The sequence below is a fragment of the Carassius gibelio genome, chromosome A14 (assembly GCF_023724105.1).
Source record: "Carassius gibelio isolate Cgi1373 ecotype wild population from Czech Republic chromosome A14, carGib1.2-hapl.c, whole genome shotgun sequence".
NCBI lineage: Eukaryota > Metazoa > Chordata > Actinopteri > Cypriniformes > Cyprinidae > Carassius > Carassius gibelio.
This window is the reverse complement of record NC_068384.1, coordinates 7,754,073-7,777,321: the sequence shown is the minus strand read 5'-3', so window position 1 is coordinate 7,777,321 and position 23,249 is coordinate 7,754,073. Positions and strand designations below refer to the sequence as shown.

At 36.2% G+C, this 23,249-nt stretch overlaps 1 protein-coding gene across 31 annotated transcripts in view; it reads left to right on the top strand.

Moving 5' to 3' along the window:
* The window catches only part of LOC128027392 (uncharacterized), a 222,583-nt gene that overhangs the window by 75,159 nt on the left and 124,175 nt on the right, over positions 1-23,249 (top strand). For 28 of the 31 annotated variants that reach the window (XM_052614965.1, XM_052614972.1, XM_052614976.1 and 25 more), the window contains 4 exons: positions 7,699-8,031; positions 8,138-8,380; positions 9,370-9,699; positions 13,120-13,353. In XM_052614965.1, the coding sequence (XP_052470925.1) occupies positions 7,699-8,031; positions 8,138-8,380; positions 9,370-9,699; positions 13,120-13,353 (1,140 nt within the window). The remainder of the gene's footprint in view (positions 1-7,698; positions 8,032-8,137; positions 8,381-9,369; positions 9,700-13,119; positions 13,354-23,249) is intronic. The other 3 variants (XM_052614985.1, XM_052614984.1, XM_052614986.1) reach the window with 2 other exon arrangements.

Sequence of the window (23,249 nt, the reverse complement as noted above, 5' to 3'; positions counted from 1 at the left end):
CACTCGCTCATCCGCAGCAGTGCTGGTAGTGGCGGACATCCTTTTCAGAATATGTTCCAAGACGTAAACCGAGCGTTTTTAAATCCACGACGATCCAGTGTTTTTTAAAATCCACGACGATCCAGATGAAAAATGAGAGAGTGCATCAGTTTCAGACAAAGCCGATTCTCTCAGTCCATGTAGATAATGTTTTGATTAAAAAGATGTTGCAGTAGCTACGTCGACCGCGCTGTAAAAACCCTTGTTCGCGGATCATAAGAAAACCTGCGATAACTGCAGAGTTTATGAGGTCAGCCGCTCACAGGGTATAAAGACTAGCCGTAGTCACAAGGAAGTAGCGGTGGATCCTTTGTACATTCTACCAAAAAATAGGTTATGGGTGTTGCGCTCAAAAAGCGGAGGAGGGTGAAGGGCCGTGGTTAGGGGTTTGACTTGCGAGAAATATGAAGAAACAAACTTGTATCTGATATAAACTAGGATAGTATAATGATATGACGTAAAAGATATTTTATGAAATCGAGCAGATTCACAGAGATATCGCGACGTATGAACAAAGAGGTTGAGGGCCAAAACTAGAAAACAATGTGCAAGAATATAGTGTTTTATATACATAAAAGTGCAGAGTAAGTAAAGCTATACAGAATATAAAGTGCAGTTGCTATATACGATATTGATCAGAGTATATACAGAATATAAATATGAATGCAATGTAGGGATCGTATGTACATGATTAACCGAGCAATGAAGGATTCTATATACATTATGAACAGCAGGAACGTGAGAACGGCGGTAATAAATAAAGTCGAATGAGTGTGCAAAAGTATTGTTGAACGATGTATTATATGCAAAAACAGTAGTGCAATGATATTTTTTGTAGAAATAGTTTACTGTGCTTGTACATTAACAACTTTAGACAGTTTATGGCGTAATAGCTTTAACCATGTGCAGTTTCTTAGCGTAATGCGATGAGAAAGTGTGTGGTTTACAGTTCGCTCTAGCGTCCGTTAAGAAATCTCGCAATTTTTGGGGGCGAAAGCGTTAGAACAAACATTTGTCAATGCGGTGTTAGGCTATATTGAACTCACGGTCATTATAAAGTTTTGTATGTTTATTTTCATTTCAACATATTAATGAACGCTGTTACAGATTTTGTCTTAGTAACGCGTAATACGACAGTTTTTGTTAAAAGATAAAGATATGGGCTGTTTGAGTAACACCGTCGTCTCCGATGCTCGAAGTTGTCACCGCTTACAGGCACCCCACTAACCTAAACCTGTAACCCTATCATAATTATTTAAAATAACTATAAACTTCATGCGTGACGCCTATGTAACTGACTAAAACTAATACGTATGCTAAACAAAATATTTGTGGTGGTGAAAAAAATGAAGTGAATTAATAGATGTCAGGAACCGCACGCCTCGCGGATTTCTTAAAGAAGAGCGGGTTATTTAGACGTGACAGCGCAGTTCCAGACGTAGTGCGGTTTCCCGGATCAGACCTTAAGCACGACGAATGACTAAAACGGTCAAAATCATCCCGCCTCTCACTTAAATGAACGACTTATCAACAGCGGTTTATTTATTGAAGTACTGTTTAGAGATGCATACGATGAAAATACCGCATCCATGACATCCATGACTTTTAATGTCTAACTTTAGTGTAGTAGATGGGTTTGTATTAAGTGTAACAGTCATAACAGAAGATGGTAAGGCTCATTTTAAAAGTCGAGGTAGTGGCTATTCTTTGTCTTTGTGACACAGGTAGACCAGAAAAAGCTCTAAAGTGCATCACAATCTCAGTTTAAACACTCTCCTGACAATCGTTTAATCATCTTGTACTCTATTTTGTTCACGTTTTGTCTGTTTGACCAAACTCTGAGAATAGTCTTTATCTAAAAAACAATGAAAAAGATACACGGCTGGTGGGCCGGATCAACATTAAAAGTTTTCACAATAGTTTAGAAGAGTGGATTTCACTATTAGGTAATTGTTATTCTGATACACATTTCCTGTATAAAAGACTATATCTATAACCTTTTCAGGTGAATGTAGTGCAATCTTATGGATCTTAAAGGTAATCACGTTACAACGAGGCGACATAGTCCCTCTAGCAAATCCGTCAAAAGTGGCCAAAGCAGAAAAATCTCAGCGCACGGTATGATAATGCTTACGACCGAAGGGGAGTACGCATAGGCCTACTCTTTAATGTCAAGCGGCAAATGCTGAAACAATGTGAATGTGGTCATCGGCTATATGAACAAGAGCTCTAGATGTAGGGGCGATATTGTTATGCCGTAAAAGTCCTATGAACAGGCAGTGTATGTTTGACCGCAGTCAGAGAAAACGGCAAAACAACGTGTCAACAGATCGGTCGACTATCTCTGGTAAAAAATAAATAAATAAAATGATACATGTTTACGAGTCACACGTTGACAATTTTTGTCTTATGTGATCATTACTGCTAAAATCACTGAATTATGAAATGCAAAAGTGTGTACGGCATTTTTCTCTAACCGTTACAAAAGTGAGAACGTCGTAGTTCTCAAATGTGTTTGTATTACAAGGGTAGCCCATCTAACAAATCTGGAGAAGTGGAGAAGCAAAGATGTTTAGCACATACACACGTACACTAGAGATGTTGCTTTATTTGAATAACTTTTTTTTACTTTTATTTGAAGAAGATGGCCGTAGGAACTGATTGTGTTGTGTTTTGTCAAAAAAAAAAAAAAAACGTTAGGTCAAATGTTTAGTCATTTTTCTTAAATGAATAGAATGCGCTCACCCCGCGCGAGAGTTGGCATGGACTTACAGGATTCTTAAAACAAAATGTGATTTGCGTCATCGGCTATCCGAACATGATGACTAAATCTAACGGAGTAATAAAAATATCATTTACAAATCAACAGTTAACAAAAAATAAATACTTTAACAATTGTATTCTGAATTGTATATGCGTTGTAAACGTTAGTTTTCTTTCTTAGTGGTTTGGTCGCTCGAATACACAAAAGGTTATGGATAAAATGTATCTCACAAGAGTGTGGAAACTTTAACCCGCTCAAACTTAAACGAGTGTACCGTTTGATTTGTTTAGGTTGTAATAGTTTTAAGTGTAAAACAGCTAGACTTCATTTTTGCTTCGATGCTTCATGCGGTCACACTTTTGGACAGACACAAAGTTGAGTTAAAAGAAATATCTCGAAGAGAAAAACTGTAACTTAATTTCTTGATTTTCATTTATTCCTATTACGATGACGCCGCACAAAGATCGCATAAAAACGTAGGATCCGGCAAACAAATTGTGAACGGACCTCCGAAATCTTGATACGGCTAAATCTCGAGGTGTAAGAAAAATGTGATTTACAAAACATTGTGATTCTTAGATGTGAAACACCCTTGACATGATCTGTTGGCATCTACAAAAACAGTCAAAAGTGTATGTTTTCTGTTCTAGGTAAGAACATTTACACCGAGTGTTATAGGCCGGGTAAATAATTTGAAAATAGTATTTCTGTCGAATGAGAAAAGTTTAGCGTACATTTAAAAAAATTTCTGATGTAGAAATTATGTTTCTGCCAAACACATCCAAAGAGAAAGAGTTTTCTACTCGTGTGAGAATAGCACTCGGGTGCATAAATTATATGAAGAGACGATGACGGTCATCGGTTATTTAAAAAAAAATAAGACGATAGACGGTGTACCTTGCTTTAGTGACACACAATGTGTTTAAACACGTTTCAAATTGTATGTGTAATTATTTTAGTGACTTTAAGCAAGATGTATATTTGTTATTTTACAGTACGCATACAATCTACAGGATAGAAGGATGGGGATACAGTAAAATACAACTATAAACTTTAAGAAAAGTTAACTTTCATTACACTAGTGTAAAGGGATCTTACAGTAGGCTAAATGAAAAGCACTACGTAATAAGGCTGAAGGGCAAACAACTGATGGAAAACACACGTTGGGATGGGGGGATACTGTCGGGTTAAATATTATGGTTTTATAAAATATATAAAATAGAACTACAGCCTGTTAGATGTACAGGCGGTCATTTTAATATTTTTGCTTTTAAATGGAGGTATTTTGGGACGGCTAAGCAGAGGGCCTGCAAATGTCTTTCCTGCTCTGTGTCTGAAAGTACCGTGGATATGTGAAAGGTTTACGACCGTAGCAACACACATAAATTACATCTCTAGGACGTGTGGGTCTTTCCTGAACCATAACAACTTCATCTAAACTTCACAGTCTATACTGTGACAAACAAACGAGCTCCTCAGTATAGATTTAAAGCTAAATCAATATTTTTTATTTATTTTTAAAACATACAGAAAGACTTTGGCATCATGTTTCATATTGTGTGTGAGAGAGAGAGGGAGAGAGAGAGAGAGGGAGAGAGAGAGTGTGTGTGTATGTGTGGGTGTGAGGGAGAGAGATGGTACGAAAACTTTGAAGATGGTGCTAAAAATAAGAACTTTAAAGAATCTAAAGTGATTAATGCATGACGCATTTAATATAATATAATCATATACATGATATGATATAATATGATATAAATAATTTTTTATTATATAATATTATATAAAAATATAAAATATTTTAGGTAATACATATCATGAATTAAGAATCAACGGACATCAGATGTACTGGGGGTACTGATTATTAAAAAACATTACATTAATGTTAGCTTTGAAATAATGTACACCATTGACTTAGATCATGCGGTCTGAAACTCCACCCTCGCCTGCGCGGGGTGTGTGTGAAGCAGCCCCTCAGGTCTCACATACATTTCACTACGAGGACCTGTGAGATTCTGTTTATGATTTAATCATTTTTATTTTATTTTTTAAGTCGTATTATTTTATTTTGGGGATATTTCATTCATGTTTGGACATCTCTCACCGGTCAAAAAATGTAAGGGATAAATTTTTATATGTATCATCAGAAATGTTTATTGTATATATACTATGCTATCACATTTAAAATAAGTTATCTTTTAAAAAAAAAGAAGAGTACGGTGTGTTTTATAAGTTTGATTAACTTAAATGTTGAATACCTTTTTTTGTTTAATGAATTGCTTTAGTAGCCTGATGTCATTATATAATTATTTATTTTCATATTCTTTAACCCCTGGAGTCTGAGTGGGTTTTGGGGACTGGAGATATTTTGACACCCCTCAGACGTTGGTGTTTTTCATTATCCTAAAACGTATTAGTGGCTAAAAGTCTGAATATCCCATAATATGTGATCAGCATGATTGTACATGTCTGTAATTTTGAGAAGGCTGCGTTTATGATTAGTTTTTGTTTAAAATATGTTTAAAATGTGTTAGTATATGTTGTATAAGTATTGATTGAATACATGATTAAATAAAAATGTATGATAAAATTATTTGTTTTGGTTTAGTAACATGTCTGTTACTGCGATGTGTTTTATAAAAACGATGAATACTTGTTTAAAATGTATGTTCCGGTTTAGTAACATGCCGTCATATATAATTTAATATTGTTTAAAATAGAGATAAGTCTCTTTTTAACTTGATATGTTCACGCGTATGTTCGCTTGTTTATATGGTTTATCAGAATACAAATTTGTATAGCGCCGTGGATATTATAGTGATATAACAAGGTACGTGTGGCTTATGATGAAATTTATAGGCTAGTCATAATTCAGATCGCTTAAAAGTGTACGTGCATGCAGCATTTTATTGTATGGTGGTACTGTAGGTGTACGGTTAAAATAAATAATTAAACAGCTTTTTGAAAAAGATATGATATAAAGATGGATATAAAAGGTTTTAAATATAATATAGAAAATGTCTTGCAACAAATAATGTGAAATGAATTTAACTGAATTGTGTCAACGACACGTCCGGGTTCCTCAATAGACCATATTCTTCATTCTGTTCAATTATATATTTTTTCCCCGATCCTGGTAAAATGTATACTTTTAGTGATGAACAAAACTAATGTAAATGTTTTGTTTTATATTGTTTGTGAGTGTATAATGTGTTTATATTCATTAAAAGAAGAAAATAAGACTTGGAGACGAATGTGTGTACACAGGCATTAGAGGGAGAGAGAGGGAGAGAGAGAGGGGTACAAGAGATGCTAGCCGCTCGCCCACCGTAATTCATAGATGCACCGGTCAGAAAACTGTCAAAAACATGGTACTCCCGCGTGAGATACGTTAGTTTTAATAAAAAAATGGCTTTGAAGATATTATGATTTTGTAGTCAATTCCGACGAGTGTGCACTGTGGCGTGCAAACACAGGGACCTTCAGCTCTCTGAAAACACCTCCTTTCTGCTCTCTAAAAGAAAAATGGATCTTGTTTTATCTGAAACAGTCGGTTTCAGTATATTTTTTATACAGTTTCATTTATAACCTTTTTTAAAAGAACAGAATGTTTTTTCAACCTTAGTTAAATCGCTTTAGATTATATAAATTATAGAATGTTTTATATATGAAAGTGAAATAACTAAAATGTGTTTTAGATTATATAAATTATAAAATGTTTTATATATGAATGTGAAATAACTAAAATGTGTTTTAGATTATATAAATTATATAATGTTTTATATATATAAATGTGAAATAATTAAAATGTGTTTTAGATTATATGAATTATATAAATGTGAAATAATTAAAATATGTTTTCAACCTTTAATTGTTTTATAGATTATATAAATTATAGAATGTTTATATATATATATAAATGTGAAATAACTGAATGTCAAATATATGATAAAGTTCAAACAAACTAACTGACAAAAAACTTCAAACAACCTAACTGACACAAACTTCAAACAACCTAACTAACACAAACTTCAAACAAACTAACTGACACAAACTTCAAACAACCTAACTGACACAAACTTCAAACAACCTAACTAACACAAACTTCAAACAAGCTAACTGACACAAACTTCAAACAACTTCTGTCAAAACCGCATGATCGATGCGTGGGGAGTCTTTCATATACCGTTTTAATTTAGAACTAACAGGTCAATAGGGTAAAACTTTCTGTCAAAACCGCATGATCGATGCGTGAGGAGTCTTTCATCTTCCGTTTAAACTAGCCGTCAAAACCATGATTTAGAACTAATTAGGTCAATAGGGTAAAACTTTCTGTCAAAAACGCATGATCGATGCTTGCAAAGGTCATAGGTTAACCCTTGAAGTCGGAAAGTTCCGCCCATCCATAATAAGGTTACCGGAAGTTCAACCTGTCAAAAGGTCAAAGGTCAAAGTCATAAATCATCTTGGCATAAAGTGTATTATAAGAACTACTAACCAGTTCTTTTGGACAGTTCGGTTCAATAAACCGGTTGAAGAAAACGGTTAGGCTATAGGCTACATAGGAGCCTATTGATTTATTCAACTTTTTTAAGTGTGTTTAAATGTAAACATTGATTGTAGAGTGAAATATATTTGTTAGTTATAACAATATAGTTGATGTTTTATTAATATGTTGTTTTTATTTCTACTTTGTGGTTTTTATGGTATGACCATTAATAATCTACTTTTGTAAAATTTAGTGGTCATTTTAGAAGATTTACTAAATAAAATTTAATCTAAGCATTGATTTTTTTTCTGATATTTTTGTGATGGTTTGTAAAGTTGTGAATGGCCAGTTATAAATTAATAGCCAAATGGGCTACTGCCTGAATAGTGTTTTGTGTTTTGTCATTCAGGTCCAGATCGTTTTTGCAGTTTTAATCAATCAGATTCCTGTTACGCAGCTGTGGGAGACAAACTCAATCTACTGCTGGTGCGGGACGCTCGAGATCAAGAGCTGCATTTGTATAAGATGTTAATGGATAGCAGAGAACTGGAAGTTTTTAGAATAAAGAACAAAGAAGAGAAAAAACATGAATCCATAAGAAACAGATCTGAGTTCATCTTTGATAATGGGACTCTGATAATAAACCGTGTGATCAGAGCAGATTCAGGAAATTACAGATTAGAGTTCTATCACTCGGATGGCTCAAGAACATTTAAAAAGCATCTACTTATTAATATTGAAGGTACAGAAACTCTCTTATGAGACTCATTCCAATCACATGTTCTCAAAAGACCTCACTCTCATGCAAATTAATCTGTGTCATGTGACTGATGTGACTCTCCCTCCAGCTCCTATTGGCTCAGTGGAAGTGACAATCAACTGCTCCTCCAATCATAGGTCAGTGTTCTGCTCATCTGACGGGGATCAGCTCCTCTACAACTGGACTCTGAATGGAGAAATACTAGAACAAGGACCAATGAATGGAAACACCACCATTCAGCTAAATGAGGAAACTGATGGAGACATCATCTGCAGCGTGAAGAACCACGTCAGTCACGCACAGAAGACCATTAGACTCAAACCCTGTCCTGGTGAGATCATTTCTGTGAATTAGATATCAACCATGAATAATGTGGCTACCAAAATATCTAATATCATGATTTAAATTAATAATAATAATAATAATAAGAAGAAGAAGAAGAAGAAGAAGAAATCAAAAAACTCAAAAGCTGTCACAATTTAAAGGCTGCATCCTTTGAAGGCCACAAAGGCTGGACCTAGCATTGTTAAAAGGGATGGTCTAGCCTACAGAGGACTGTTCTTGTTGCAACTGAGACAACTGCATGATGAGCAGCAGTGGCATTTGCACTGGACAGTTTTAAAAGTTATATTCAACTGCCTAAAAACAAAACAGGGTTCAAAGTAATCTAAATATGTTTACCATGGTCTATTTATGTACATAATAATGAGTATAAACTATATATCATCTTTGTAAGATATCAGCCCAACATTTGATTTGCTTTATCTATCTATCTATCTATCTATCTATCTATCTATCTATCTATCTATCTATCTATCTATCTATCTATCTATCTATCTATTTATTTTTATCGTTTTTAGCCTTCGAATTGGGACAGCATTTATCACGCTGAGGTAACGCAATTGGCCTTCAAATGTGCTGAATTGAATTGAGCTGAGATGCAGCTAATTGTAGTGGGACACAAGCCTCGTAGTCTGCATGAAAAAAAGATAGCCAGCACTAACACACACACCACTTCTTAATAACTTAATAAAATTATTATTTCTATTGTTTCTATTATTTTTTGTATATAAAATATTATTTACTGGACAATAATACTTAATAAACAGTAATAATAATCATGATTCAATAAATTATGTTGGTTAATGAATAAAAAAAATAAGCCTACTTTGATGTAAAAATATGTCATAATTTAAATATTGAAATAGAATAATGGAATTAATGAATTGTTATTTTAATTTTACTGAATGTGGATCTCACTGTGTGTGTGTGTGTGTGTGTGTGTGTGTGTGTGTGTGTGTTGGGTGTTTTGTTCTTCAGGTCCAGTTCGGTTCTGCAGTTTTAATCAAACAGATCCCTGTTACACAGCTCTGGGAGACAAACTCCATCTGCCGATGGTGCTGAACGCTATGGAATATGACCTGAAGATACGTAAGAAGATATACAACACTCAAGATGATCCAGTTTGTAGAGTAAAACAAGGCAGGATAAAGGAATGTGATCTTAATAATAACAGAACTGAATTGACAGTCATTAATGGGACTCTGATAATAAATCGTGTGATCAGATCAGATTCTGGGAATTACACATTAACACTCTCCCACTCTGACGGAACAGAAACATCTAGAGATCTTCAAGTGATTGTTGAAGGTACAGAAACTCTCTCATCAGACTCATTCAATTCAATTAATTCAATTCAAGTATATTTGTATAGCACTTTTTACAATACAAACTGTTACAAAGCAACTTTACAGAAAATTACGTTTCTACAATATTTAGTAGTTGCTTATAATTGGTGACTGTCAGTTTGAGCGCGTATGACAGGATTTTTTTGAAAAAATTAATACAAGTAGTAGTCAGCCAGATGATGAACATTATTAACAGCAATTATTATATGATGCAGTCACACTTGTAGCAATATCTGTTAGTTCTCTGAGGGTCAGCATCATCTCTTCTCAGGTGTTCTGGATTCAGACTGGAGCTTGTGTAAATCCTACCCATGGCAAAACAAAGAAACAAATAGAGACATCATTAGCATAGCTGCTGTTCCAACAAAGTAAAACGAATTAGTTTAACCCAAGCCAAAGAATAAGAATGTGCATTTGATCAGATACAACTGCATTCACAAATTAAGAGATGCATTATTCGAATGCTTGGTGAAAGAGATGCGTTTTAATCTAGATTTAAAGAGAGAGAGTGTGTCTGAACCCTGAACATTATCAGGAAGGCTATTCCAGAGTTTGGGAGCCAAATGTGAGAAAGCTCTACCTCCTTTAGTGGACTTTGCTATCCTAGAAACTACCAAAAGTCCAGCGTTTTGTGACATTAGGGAGCGTGCTGGGTTGTAACGTGGTAGAAGGCTAGTTAGGTATGCAGGAGCTAAACCATTTAGAGCCTTATAGGTAAGTAATGATAATTTGTAACTGATACGGAACTCAATAGTTAGCGAGTGCAGAAACTGTAAAATTTGGGTAATATGTCCTCTTGTAAGGACTCTAGCTGCTGAATTTTGGACTACCTGTAGCTTGTTTATTGACGAAGCAGGACAACCACCTAGAAGTGCATTACAATAGTCCAGTCTAGAGGTCATGAATGCATGAACTAGCTTTTCTGCATCAGAAACAGATAACATGTTTCGTAGCTTGGCAATGTTTTTAAGATTGGAAGAATGCAGTTTTTGTGACATTGGAAATATGATTTTCAAAAGACAAGTTGCTGTCTAATAAAACACCCAGATTTCTGACTGTAGAGGAAGTAACAGTACATCCGTCTAGTTGCAGATTGTAATCTACAAGATTCTGTGTAGTGTTTTTTGGTCCAATAATTAATATCTCTGTCTTATCCGAATTTAATAAGAGAAAATTATTGGTCATCCAAACTTTAACATTTTTAACACACTCTGTTAGCTTAGATAATTGAGAAGTTTAATCCGGTCTCAATGAGATATATAGCTGAGTATCATCAGCATAACAGTGGAAGCTAATGCCGTATTTTCTAATAATACTACCAAGGGGCAACATGTATATTGAAAATAGAAGGGGACCTAGAACGGATCCTTGTGGCACTCCATATTTTACTAGTGATAAATGAGATGACTCACCATTTAAGTAATCAAAATTGTAGCAATTGGACAAGTAGAATCTAAACAGAGGTGGGTAGAGTACCCAAAAACTTTACTCAAGTAAAAGTAAAAGTAATTCTAGAAATATTTACTCAAGTAAAAGTAAAAGTACTAGTCTTGAATAGTTACTTGAGTAAGAGTAAAAGAGTATCGGATAAAAAATCTACTCAAGTAGTTAGTTACTAGTTACTTTGGGTCATATATACGGAGACTTTTTTTATATAGATATATAGACAAAAAATGTATGTAATGTATGTGTGTGTGTATAAATGTATATATTTCATCAGCCTTTAATCCAATTTATGTAATTTATTATAAAACCCTGTCTGTTTATTTAAGTAACAAATATAGGTATCATGCCATAACATATTTTTAATACGACTGACTTTATTTTAAATGTGAATTTAACATTGAAAGTTAATGTGATATAAATATTGCTACTAATCTTTCATTGTTCAGAAAGAGAGCAAATAACATTTACATTATTAAACATAATTTTCACTGACAGTCTAGATTTCATTCACTCTCAGAAACTACCATTAAAATCACTGAAACTGTTAACACTGTGAAATCAATATCTTAATTATAGATTCGTACACACATCTGCACTTTGTTGTTTCTGACGAGAGAATTCGCCAGAAAGAGGTCTCCATTCAGTGAGCGAGTGAAGGAAGCACCGGGATTTCAGCGATGACTCATCGGAACACCTCTGATTGGCCATTGCATTCAAAAGCTCAACAGAACCGTGTGTGATTGGTTAATGCGCAGCGCTGTAAAAACGCGTCTGTCTCTGGCTCAGCGCCAGCAAGCGATCACAGATCTGAATTTAGCAGCTGATGATATGACTTGCTGAACGTACTCGCACTGGTGTGATTGTATTAAAATTAATAAAATCTTAATCGGCTATTCTTTGTCTTTTGGAAGCTGCATTCAACCTGTTATAAGCCACACACGTACAACAAACTAATGTCACAGTGGTATCGTGTACTGTAATCGAATGTAGCCCAAGTTATTACCTGTTAAACAGTAGACAGCACACGCGTTCATCTAATAAGGATCTCCATCGCAAGCAAATAATAGCCTTTGCAGATTTGATTTCAATTCAGTGCAGTTCCATAGCCCCGTTTTCAACGCTGCTAATATTCTTAAACGTTACAACTCTGAGTGAACCGCTTCAGAGCTCAGCGCGTGCAGCATGGAACTGAACGACTCAATCAAACTGATTCATGAACCAATTCACTCGTTTGCCAATTGGTTTGATCAAGCCTTTGAACAGAGTTGACTCAAAAGAATGAATCATTCGCGAATGGGCATCGCTCATTGTCCAGAGAAAAGTAGACGGCGCGTTTGGAATAAACTGAAGCATTTATTGCATTAAGATAAAGTAACGAGAGGGGCGTCGCCCACAGTAACGAAGTAAAAGTACAGATTTTTCCCAAAAAATGTACTCAAGTAAGAGTATAAAGTACCCATCTTTAAATATACTCCGAAAAGTATTCGTTACCCCGAAAAATTACTCAAGTAAATGTAACGAAGTAAATGTAACTCGTTACTACCCACCTCTGAATCTAAACCAGTGGTCTCAAACTCAATTCCTAGAGGGCCACAGGTCTGCAGAGTTTAGCTCCAACTAGCTCCAAATCACACCCGCTTGGAAGTTTCTAATAATCCTGAAGACCTTTATTAGCTGGATCAAGTGTTTTTGATTTGATTAGTTTGATCAAGTAAAAACTTTTCATTTGTAATTTTAATAGATATTAACTCATTCCAGTCTCATGTTCTCCAAAGATCTCACCCTCATGCAGATGAATCAGTTGAATCTCTGGGAAGGTTTTTATTCCTGTAGCACACAGTAAACACACTACAGACTCCAGTAATAGTTTGAGTAGTGTGGAAGATCAAGATTCTCCCGTGTTTGTCATGTGACTGTCATGTACCCCTCCCTCCAGCTCCTATTGGCTCAGTAAATGTGTCAATCATCTGCTCCTCCAGTGGGGTGATGAGGGTGTCCTGCTCCTCTGAGGGGGATCAGCTCCTCTACAGCTGGACTCTGAATGGAGGTCCACTGATGGATGGAAACAGCAGCATTGATCTGGATGAGAGAACTGATGGAGACATCAGCTGCAGCGTGAAGAACCACGTCAGTCACACACAGAAGACCATTAGACTCAAACCCTGTCCTGGTGAGATCATTTCTGTGAATAAATAGATAATCAACTGCTCAACACTGATTGATTGATGTGTTTGTGTTGTTCAGTATATGTAGTGTCTGTGGTGTTTGTTCTGGTCTGGTGTCTTCAGCTGATGGTTCTGTTCGGTCTGTTAGGAGCTTTTCACATCTACATGATACACACGTCAGGTGAGAGACATTTATCATCATCATTATAGATTTAACATGCAAAATTAAGATTGTGATTATTGTGATGATGATCATGATTATGCTTTTAGGAAAGAAACAAGAAGATGAGAAAGTGAGAATGAGAAGATTTAGAGAGCGACATGAACACACAGCAGAAGATTCCTGAGAGTTAATTGAATAAAACAAGGAACAGGAATAAAATTAAGAGATTAAATACAATTATTTTTGAATCATCATTTTAACATTTGTCTGTATATTTTAAATAATTTATTTCATGACATCTCTCAAAAGATTGTAGCATAGTAATGGATATGGCAGTGTTAATGTAATTGGTCATGTTGAAATGTATCTGTCACGCTGCTGCTGTATTGCTGCCTCTGTTATTGATGTTGTTGTAGATTATTGCTGCTGCAAAGCAAGTACAGGAACCTGCTACTGCCAAGACATATGTTTCTTTTAGCACCATTATGTGACCCCTTTTATATGATCCACTAAGTATTATACCTGATGTGGTTTGGATCTTGTTTCGTCATTTTTCCTTTTTAATGTTAGAATTTCCACTGTTTGTCAACAGATGATTCCCCACACAGTGATAATAAGCAATATTTTTCTCCCTCCAGTTGACAGCCTTGATTTCCCAGGGTTATTAGCCTATTTATATTTCATGTTAAATTCTAGCTAGTTGATTAGTTCTTATCACAACAACATTTTTTATTGTTGCAACAAATTTAATGTTAATTCTTCTGCTTCTTCTTCTACACATTTCTCCTAGTGTCTGTTTTAGATTTATTTTGGTGCAGAATAAAAGCATCAGCATCTTCCCCGATAAGAGGAAACTTACTCTTAAGATATTTTCTCCTTGTGCCATGAAAACACTTGTTAAGAGCCAGAACACAGACGATCTGAAGCAGCGTCACTCTTCTGCTGGGATTGGACTCTTCTGGAGACTGCACTTTAGAGAAATGATGCTGATCTTTGGAATGATGCTGCAAACTGCAAGAGTGTGTCTGCCTCCTGAACAATGTTATGTAGGTTATACCAGAGTTTAGGCGCCAAATAGGAAAAGGATCTGCCGCCTGCAGTTGATTTTGATATTCTAGGTATTATCAAATTGCCTGAGTTTTGAGAACGTAGCGGACGTAGAGGATTATAATGTAAAAGGAGCTCATTCAAATACTGAGGTGCTAAACCATTCAGGGCTTTATAAGTAATAAGCAATATTTTAAAATCTATACGATGTTTGATAGGGAGCCAGTGCAGTGTGGACAGGACCGGGCTAATATGGTCATACTTCCTGGTTCTAGTAAGAACTCTTGCTGCTGCATTTTGGACTAGCTGTAGTTTGTTTACCAAGCGTGCAGAACAACCACCCAATAAAGCATTACAATAATCTAACCTTGAGGTCATAAATGCATGGATTAACATTTCTGCATTTGACATTGAGAGCATAGGCCGTAATTTAGATATATTTTTGAGATGGAAAAATGCAGTTTTACAAATGCTAGAAACGTGGCTTTCTAAGGAAAGATTGCGATCAAATAGCACACCTAGGTTCCTAACTGATGACGCAGAATTGACAGAGCAACCATCAAGTCTTAGACAGTGTTCTAGGTTATTACATGCAGAGTTTTTTATTAGAGACATGAACACACAGCAGAAGATTCATGAGAGCAGCAGCAGATCTTCACATCTGTGAGAAATGACTTCAGAATCAGTCCAGCTTTCACCTGCTGAATAAAACCAGGAGACAGAAGAAGCTTTCATGATAGACAATGATCTTTACATGTGTTTATTTCTTGTACAGTTGATGTATTTTTGACTTGATTTCTTTTTTGTATCAGTTTTATTTTTGGCTTTATGCTTTGAATGACTAGGAGTATTTTATTACATTAAATTAAACCTTTACTGTTAATCCTTGATCAAACTCTTTTATTTCTCTAAATCAGATCTGTCAAATTGTAAACTCATTCAAAATTGTATTTCCACATTTCTGTTCTTGCTCCTTTAATTTATTCTGTCTGATTTCTCTTCATTTACAGTTTCTGTTTAAATGTTTTATCTGTGTGAAGCTCTTGATTTGACTCCCAGTAATATGGAGTCCGGTGATTTCTGACTGTTTATAAACTTTTTTTTTCATTTTTTTTTTTTTACAAATGGAGTCAGTTATGGAAACATAATGCTTTGAAATGACACTATAATTTCAGTCAGCAGTCACAAACCTATTGAATGTTTATTATATTAAAATTTTTACAGTCAATTAACATTTTAAGTAAAAAAAAAAAAAAAAAAAAAAAACACAATAAAAAAACATTCAGTATATAAAACTTGAATAATGAATAATAACTGTAACTCATGTTTCCCCCTGCAGAAGGCGCTAAAATCAAAGAAATGTGTAACATTATGAGACTTGCATTATTTTATAGAATTACATCATTTCTGTAGTAATACTTTGATGTCAGTCGCGCTTCCTCATCTTTCTCATGAATCACAGGTCTGAGGAATAATGATTACTGATGATCACATTAGAGCGGATCTGTCACGCTGCAGTAAGTACCACTAGGAGGAAATCGTGGCCTAGTGGTTAAAGAGTTTGACTCCTAACCCTAGGGTTGTGGGTTTGAATCTTGAGCCGGAAATGCCACAACTTAGGCGCCCTTGAACAGAGGCTGATCTAGAAAAATATTGATGGGGTGGCGAGAAGGGAGCAGGAATTTTTGAGGGGTGGCAACAAATGGCAGACGTATATACTGAATTTAGTCACAGTTATCACAGATTGATGATAAATATATGTGCACACTACAAAAGGACACAGGCTATCATTTACAAACTTAATCTCATGCAATCAATGTCTTGCATTTGAAACAGTTAATGTAAGGAATAAGTGACCATACCCCATAAGCACCACCACACTCACTAATGCATACAGTATGCATCCACATGTCATTATAGAAGGTTCAGTGTTATCAATATGTCAATTTATTATAAGAAACACAAGATTTTAACAGCTAATGACATTTCCACCTGGGGAGACTCAACTGATTTTCTACAGTTTAGTGTTAATCATCATCTAACTCAACCAGTCAAGACTACATTTAGCCTTAGATGTTATATGAATATGATCCCTGAAGCATAGGTTTTATTAGCTGACAATAATAATAAATAAATAAACATTATGAACACAAATACAAATGTACTTTTAGAAAATGTTCTTGAATAATATGGTGTTATTGTTTTGGCAAGTTTAAATTAAAACTCTATCTATGAAAACTTGTGTGATATTCCTTTAAAATAATGTTTTAGTAGATCTTTTAAGTATATTTTACTAAGCAATTTCTTACATCATTTCTTTGAGTTAGACCAAACTTTTATTTTGGTGGGTTGTAACCAGAGTTTCTGTGTTTTTTAATTAACTGTTATTATTAGCTAATAGGAAGTATCGCATATCAAGTTTGCTTGACATATAACATACTCTACTGTGCAATATTTCTGTTTGAATTTCTTCAAGTTATACCGAGATTTTATTTTGACAGGTTGTCGTAAAGACATTGTCGTTTCTGTCTGTGTATACAATACGTGTGTGTGTGTGTGTGTGTGTGTAGTAGAGCACACATTCCCAGAGATGTGTATAACAACACCTTCAGGGCCGCTGCTGGCTAAATGGGTGCCCTAAGCAGGACTGTATTGTTGTGCCCCCCTTCCTCAAATATGATGATGGTGGCCAAAAATGAAAGATTTAGTGAATATTTGAAATAAATGTTTGGTCAGTAGCCTAAACAAGGATTTGATCGTCCTGTAAGTGTAACAGTAGCAATTACATGGCATTTGTAATAACATGTACTTAATTTTTTTTTATTTTGTATTTGCCTACATTATGTATTGTAACAGTGTTATTATTAACCAATCATTATTGCCTCATTTTTTTATATAATGCATTTTAAGCCGTTTAAAGGCTATTGATGGCTTAGGTCTGTTTTATAGCAACAACAACAACAACAACAAAATATTACAGTATATTAATACTTTGTAAATTATTATTTGAAGTAACAAAACCATGGTTAATTTGCAGTTTTTTTCCTGGCTCAGCTTTGCAAGCCAAATTTTCGGGCCCCTATGTTGTTGAGAGAAAGCTTGGTGACACAGACTATGTGATTAGTACCCCAGACCGTAAGAGAAAAACCCGGTTGTGTCACATAAATATGTTGAAAGCCTACGTGACCAGGTCGGTATCTCCAGAGTCAATACCAAAACCTGTATCGGTTTTGTCCACTAGTGTCAGGCAAGTGGTATATAATCCTGTAAATGATGGCTTGGCCAATAGTGATGTTCATGGCCTGACAATGCGCTTAAATAATTCCTCCATTTTGAGTGATTTGAAATCATATCTCTGGTATCTTCCTAAAGAACAATGTGAGGACATTGTAAATCTGGTCCACAAGTATTCTACTTTATTTTCTGATGTGCCAAAGACTACAGTGTTGAAACACGATATCGATGTGGGCGAGTGTAGGCCAATCAAGCAACACCCATATCGGCTCAACCCAATGAAGCGTGAATTAATGAGAAAGGAAGTAGAATATTTGTTAAATCATGGTTTGGCCTTTCCCAGTCAAAGCCCATGGAGTTCACCCTGTATTTTAGTTCCAAAACCTGACTCAACTGTAAGATTTTGACTTACTGACTACCGTAGGGTTAATAATATAACAAAACCAGATTCCTTCCCCCTGCCACGTATGGAGGATTGTGTAGATCGAGTAGGCTCTGCTCGTTACATTACCAAGCTTGATCTCCTAAAGGGGTATTGGCAGGTACCCTTGACCCCACGGGCCTCTGAGATCTCTGCATTTGTCACACCTGATAACTTCCTGCAATATTCCATTATGGCATTCGGGATGAGAAATGCCCCAGCAACTTTCCAACGGCTCATGCAGAGAGTTTTGTCAGGGGTGCCCAATTGTGAGGTATATCTGGACGACTTGGTTATCTACTCAATGTCTTGGGAGGATCACGTAAATAACTTGGAATTAGTTTTCAAGAGGTTAGCTGAAGCATCATTGACCTTAAACTTGGCGAAGTGTGAATTTGCTAAAGCTATGGTCACTTATCTTGGTAAAGTGATTGGACAAGGGCAAGTTAAGCCAGTTGATGCCAAAGTGAATGCCATTGTTGATTTTCCCACCCCAACCAACAAGAGAGAGCTCCGACGTTTTCTGGGGATGACTGGATATTACCGTGGATTCTGTAGGAATTTTTCAGTGGTGGTATCCCCACTAACAGATCTGCTAAGTACGGCCAGAAAATTTGTGGGGACCTGAATGTGAACAGGCCTTTAATTCTGCAAAGATACTCCTTTGTAATTCTCCAGTGCTGTCTGCTCCTACCTTTTCACTTCCTTTCAAGTTGCAAGTGGATGCCAGTGCCTGTGGAGCTGGAGCTGTATTGCTGCAGGATGATGACTCTGGTATTGAACACCCTGTAGCTTACTTCTCTAAAAAGTTTATGAAGAGTCAAAGAAAGTATAGTACTATAGAGAAAGAAGCACTATCTCTGTTGCTGGCACTTCAGCATTTTGAAGTATATGTTGGTGGAAGCTGTAATCCCATTAGGGTGTATACGGACCACAATCCCTTGTTTTTTTTTGTCACGAATGTCCAACTCAAACCAGCGTTTGATGAGGTGGTCGCTCATGGTACAGGAGTTCAATCTAGACATTCATTATAAGAAAGGAGTTGAAAATGTTGTTGCTGATGCTCTGTCACGTGTTTATGATGGTGAAATTTAGGGGTATACTGTCTTGTATTATATACAAACCTCTGGTTTGTAATTTAAGGGTGGGGGTGTTACGTTCTACAGATTAAGTTTATTTTGTATACATGTCTTCCCAACCACTAGATGTCGTGGTTGTTACATTGATATAGACACTCATTTCTTTCTGTATTTATTTTGATACCAATTGTGGAAACGTGTCTTCTAATTTCAATATATACATCCAAAAACGGGAAGTTCTAGGGAGTGGGTGCCCTCTTTTTATTATTTTTGAATCATTTTCTCCTGTTTAAAACTAGAGAGGGAGTAAGGGAATTATATTGTTGTTTATTTACTTTTTATTTCTGTAAGGTAAGTGTAGACTTGGTCGCAATAGTTAGAGGCATTTTTTTTTTATTGTATTTTCTTTGGGATTTTCATCCACTCCTGAAGACTTAATACTTCCTTGTTTGTGTTACATCAAATAAATTGTTGTATCACAGTTATGTTGTTTACTTTTTTTTTCCTTTAATGTTGCTTTCCCCTATCCTAGACTGGGTGGAACGTAACATTAAAAAAAAAAAAACTTTCACAGGAATGTGCCTGAAAGTGATAAACATTTTTTTCTAAATGATTTATACTTTATTTTAATAAATATAAAAAATGCATAAGATGTGCATTGTAGCTGACACCTAAATGAACACATTACAATTGTTTTATGACTGCAAGCCTTTGTCCTCAAATGCTATTGAGCTTCTAATTTGCGTTTGAGCCCATGTGAAAAGGTAGCATAATTTACATATGATTTACAGATTATTTTAATAAATATCAAACATTTAATTCAATTGTGCATTATAGTTCAGGAGTTCGGAGCGGGATCGCGAATCATTTGCGTCAGTTCGGGAGTTCAAAGCGGGTTCGCGAATCATTTGAATCAGTTCGGGAGTTTGTAGCGGGATCGCGAATCATTTGAGTCAGTTATGGGGATCGCGAATCATTTGAGTCAGTTTGGGAGTTCGGAGCGGGATCGCGAATCATTTGAGTCAGTTATGGGGTTCGCGAATCATCTGAGTCAGTTTGGGGATCGCCATTCATTTGAATCAGTTCGGGAGTTCAGAGCGGGTTCGCGAATCATTTGAACCAGTTCGGGAGTTCGTAGCAGGTTCGCGAATCATTTGAGTCAGTTCGGGAGTTCAATGCGGGTTCGCGAATCATTTGAGTCAGTTTGGGGATCGCAAATCATTTGAATCAGTTCGGGAGTTCAAAGTGGGTTCGCGAATCATTTGAACCAGTTCGGGAGTTCATAGCAGGTTCGCGAATCATTTGAGTCAGTTCGGGAGTTCAATGCGGGTTCGCGAATCATTTGAGTCAGTTTGGGGATCGCAAATCATTTGAATCAGTTCGGGAGTTCGGAGCGGGATCACGAATCACGAAAGATTCACGCTCGTAAATTTTCACATTTTCAAATCAGACAGCAAATGCAATGAGTTTGTTTCCTTTTTTTCTGAGAAGATCATCAATATCAGGAAGGCGATTAGCACATCCTCAAGTAATGCAGAGGTCAGACAGATTCGGCCACAATATCAAAAAGATACTATGTCTATTTTTGAAGCAATTGATAGCAACATTCTGTAAGACATAGTTCAGCACCTAAAATCGTCAACCTGTTGTCTTGACACACTTCCCACATCTTTTTTTCAAAAGTGTGCTTAAATGCTTAGAAGCAGATCTCAGTGGTGAATGCCTCACTTCTTTCTGGGACATTTCCAAACTCCCTAAAAAAAGCAGTTGTTAAGCCACTCCTTAAAAAGAGCAATCATGATAACACCATTTTAAGCAATTTTAGACCAATATCTAATCTTCCTTTTATAGGAAAAATCATAGAAAAGGTAGTTTTTAATCAGCTGAACAAATACTTAAACTCAAATGGATACCTGGACAATTTTCAATCTGGTTTTCGACCACATTACAGCACAGAGACAGCACTCATTAAGATAATAAATGATATTCGCTTAAATTGTGACTCAAAATATCGGTGCTGGTATTGCTAGATCTCAGTGCTGCGTTTGACACTGTCGATCATAACATACTACTAGAGAGACTGGAAAACTGGGTCGGGCTTTCTGGGATGGTACTCAAATGGTTCAGGTCATACTTAGAAGGGAGAGGTTATTATGTGAGTCTAGGAGAGCATAAGTCTAAGTGGACGTCCATGACATGCGGAGTCCCACAAGGCTCAATTCTAGCACCGCTCTTGTTTAGCCTGTATATGCTCCCACTAAGTCAAATAATGAGAAAGAACCAAATTGCCTATCACAGCTATGCTGATGATACCCAGATTTACCTAGCCTTATCTCCAAATGACTACAGCCCCATTGACCCCCTCTGCCAATGCATTGATGAAATTAATAGTTGGATGTGCAAGAACTATCTTCAGTTAAATAAGGAAAAAACTGAAGTCATTGCATTTGGAAACAAAGATGAAGTTCTCAAGATGAACACATACCTTGACTCTAGGGGTCAAACAACTAAAAATCAAGTCAGGAAACTTGGTGTGATTCTGGAGACCAGTGTTGTGGGTAACGCGTTACCAAGTAACGCGTTAGAGTACTCTAATTACTTTTTTCCTGAAATGTGTAACTTAACGCGTTAGTTTCGTGCGGAAGTAATCAGTAACTTTGTTATTTTTTTAAAAAAGTAATCCGTTATTTTAAGGAAAGGAAAATCCCGACTGCAGCCTGCTTTTTGTCAGACAGTAGGCCTAGGTCTACTGTGCCACCTGCGGATGTATCAGCGGAGCCGAAGCTCTGTGATCGTAAAGTCAATGGCTGTGATACGTCTGTGCCCTGCGCCTGACCCTGTGTGTGTGTGGTTTTTTTTCGAACTCCCGGCAAGATGGCAGAGAGGACAGCGTTTGGTTTATGGAAGTACGCACATTATTTTCAATTTGTCAATGAAAAAGAAAAGAACATAACGGTAAAATGCACACTCTGTGAGTGACACTTTAATAATAATTAGTTCGGCTATTAAGCGATTTGTCATTTGCCTGTGTGGCAGTGAAGGATTTAATTCGGTCGGTTTGTTATAATTTTTGTTTGACAGGCAGCTGTTAATTTCTGTTAGATCGTTGGCTGGCTGGTTGTTCATCATTTCTAAATGGATTTAAATCTGCAAGCCTGTTTAAGGTTGTGTTTACAAGTAAGCATACTTGTACTTTGATAACTGCATTATTTCAAGTTAAAGAAAAATCAGGAGTTATCTTGTGGTGCTCATAATATACAGTAGCCTAGGCTACCCGGGCTGGGTAGGTGCGACCGTGCAAATTTTGATTAATAATATGTTCTGTGATAATAAATAAATAAAACGCCATGTGGAATAGCCTATTGCTGACTGTCTTTCCTGTTATTGTTATCCTGCAGTGTTAATTTAGTCGGATGACTGACGTTATTCATTGTCGGGAGTCACGACTTTTAGGTGCATTTAAAGGGGCCAGGGGCTGTGTCTGTCATGTGTGAGCCGCTGCGAACTGCTTTTAATTTTTGGTAACGCATGAGTACTCTAACGCGTTACTTTTATGAATAGGTAACGCTGTATCATAACTGATTACTTTTAATTGATGGTAACGTAGTAACCTAACTAACTACTTTCCAAAGTAACTATACCCAACACTGCTGGAGACAGACCTTAGTTTCAGTAGTCATGTCAAAGCAGTAACAAAATCAGCATACTATCATTTAAAAAACATTGCAAGAATTAGATGTTTTGTTTCCAGCCAAGACTTGGAGAAACTTGTTCATTCCTTTATCACCAGCAGGGTGGACTATTGTAATGGGCTCCTCACTGGCCTTCCCAAAAAGACCATTAGACAGCTGCAGCTCATCCAGAACACTGCTGCCAGGATTCTGACTAGAACCAGAAAATCTGAGCATATCACACCAGTCCTCAGGTCCTTACACTGGCTTCCAGTTAAATTTAGGA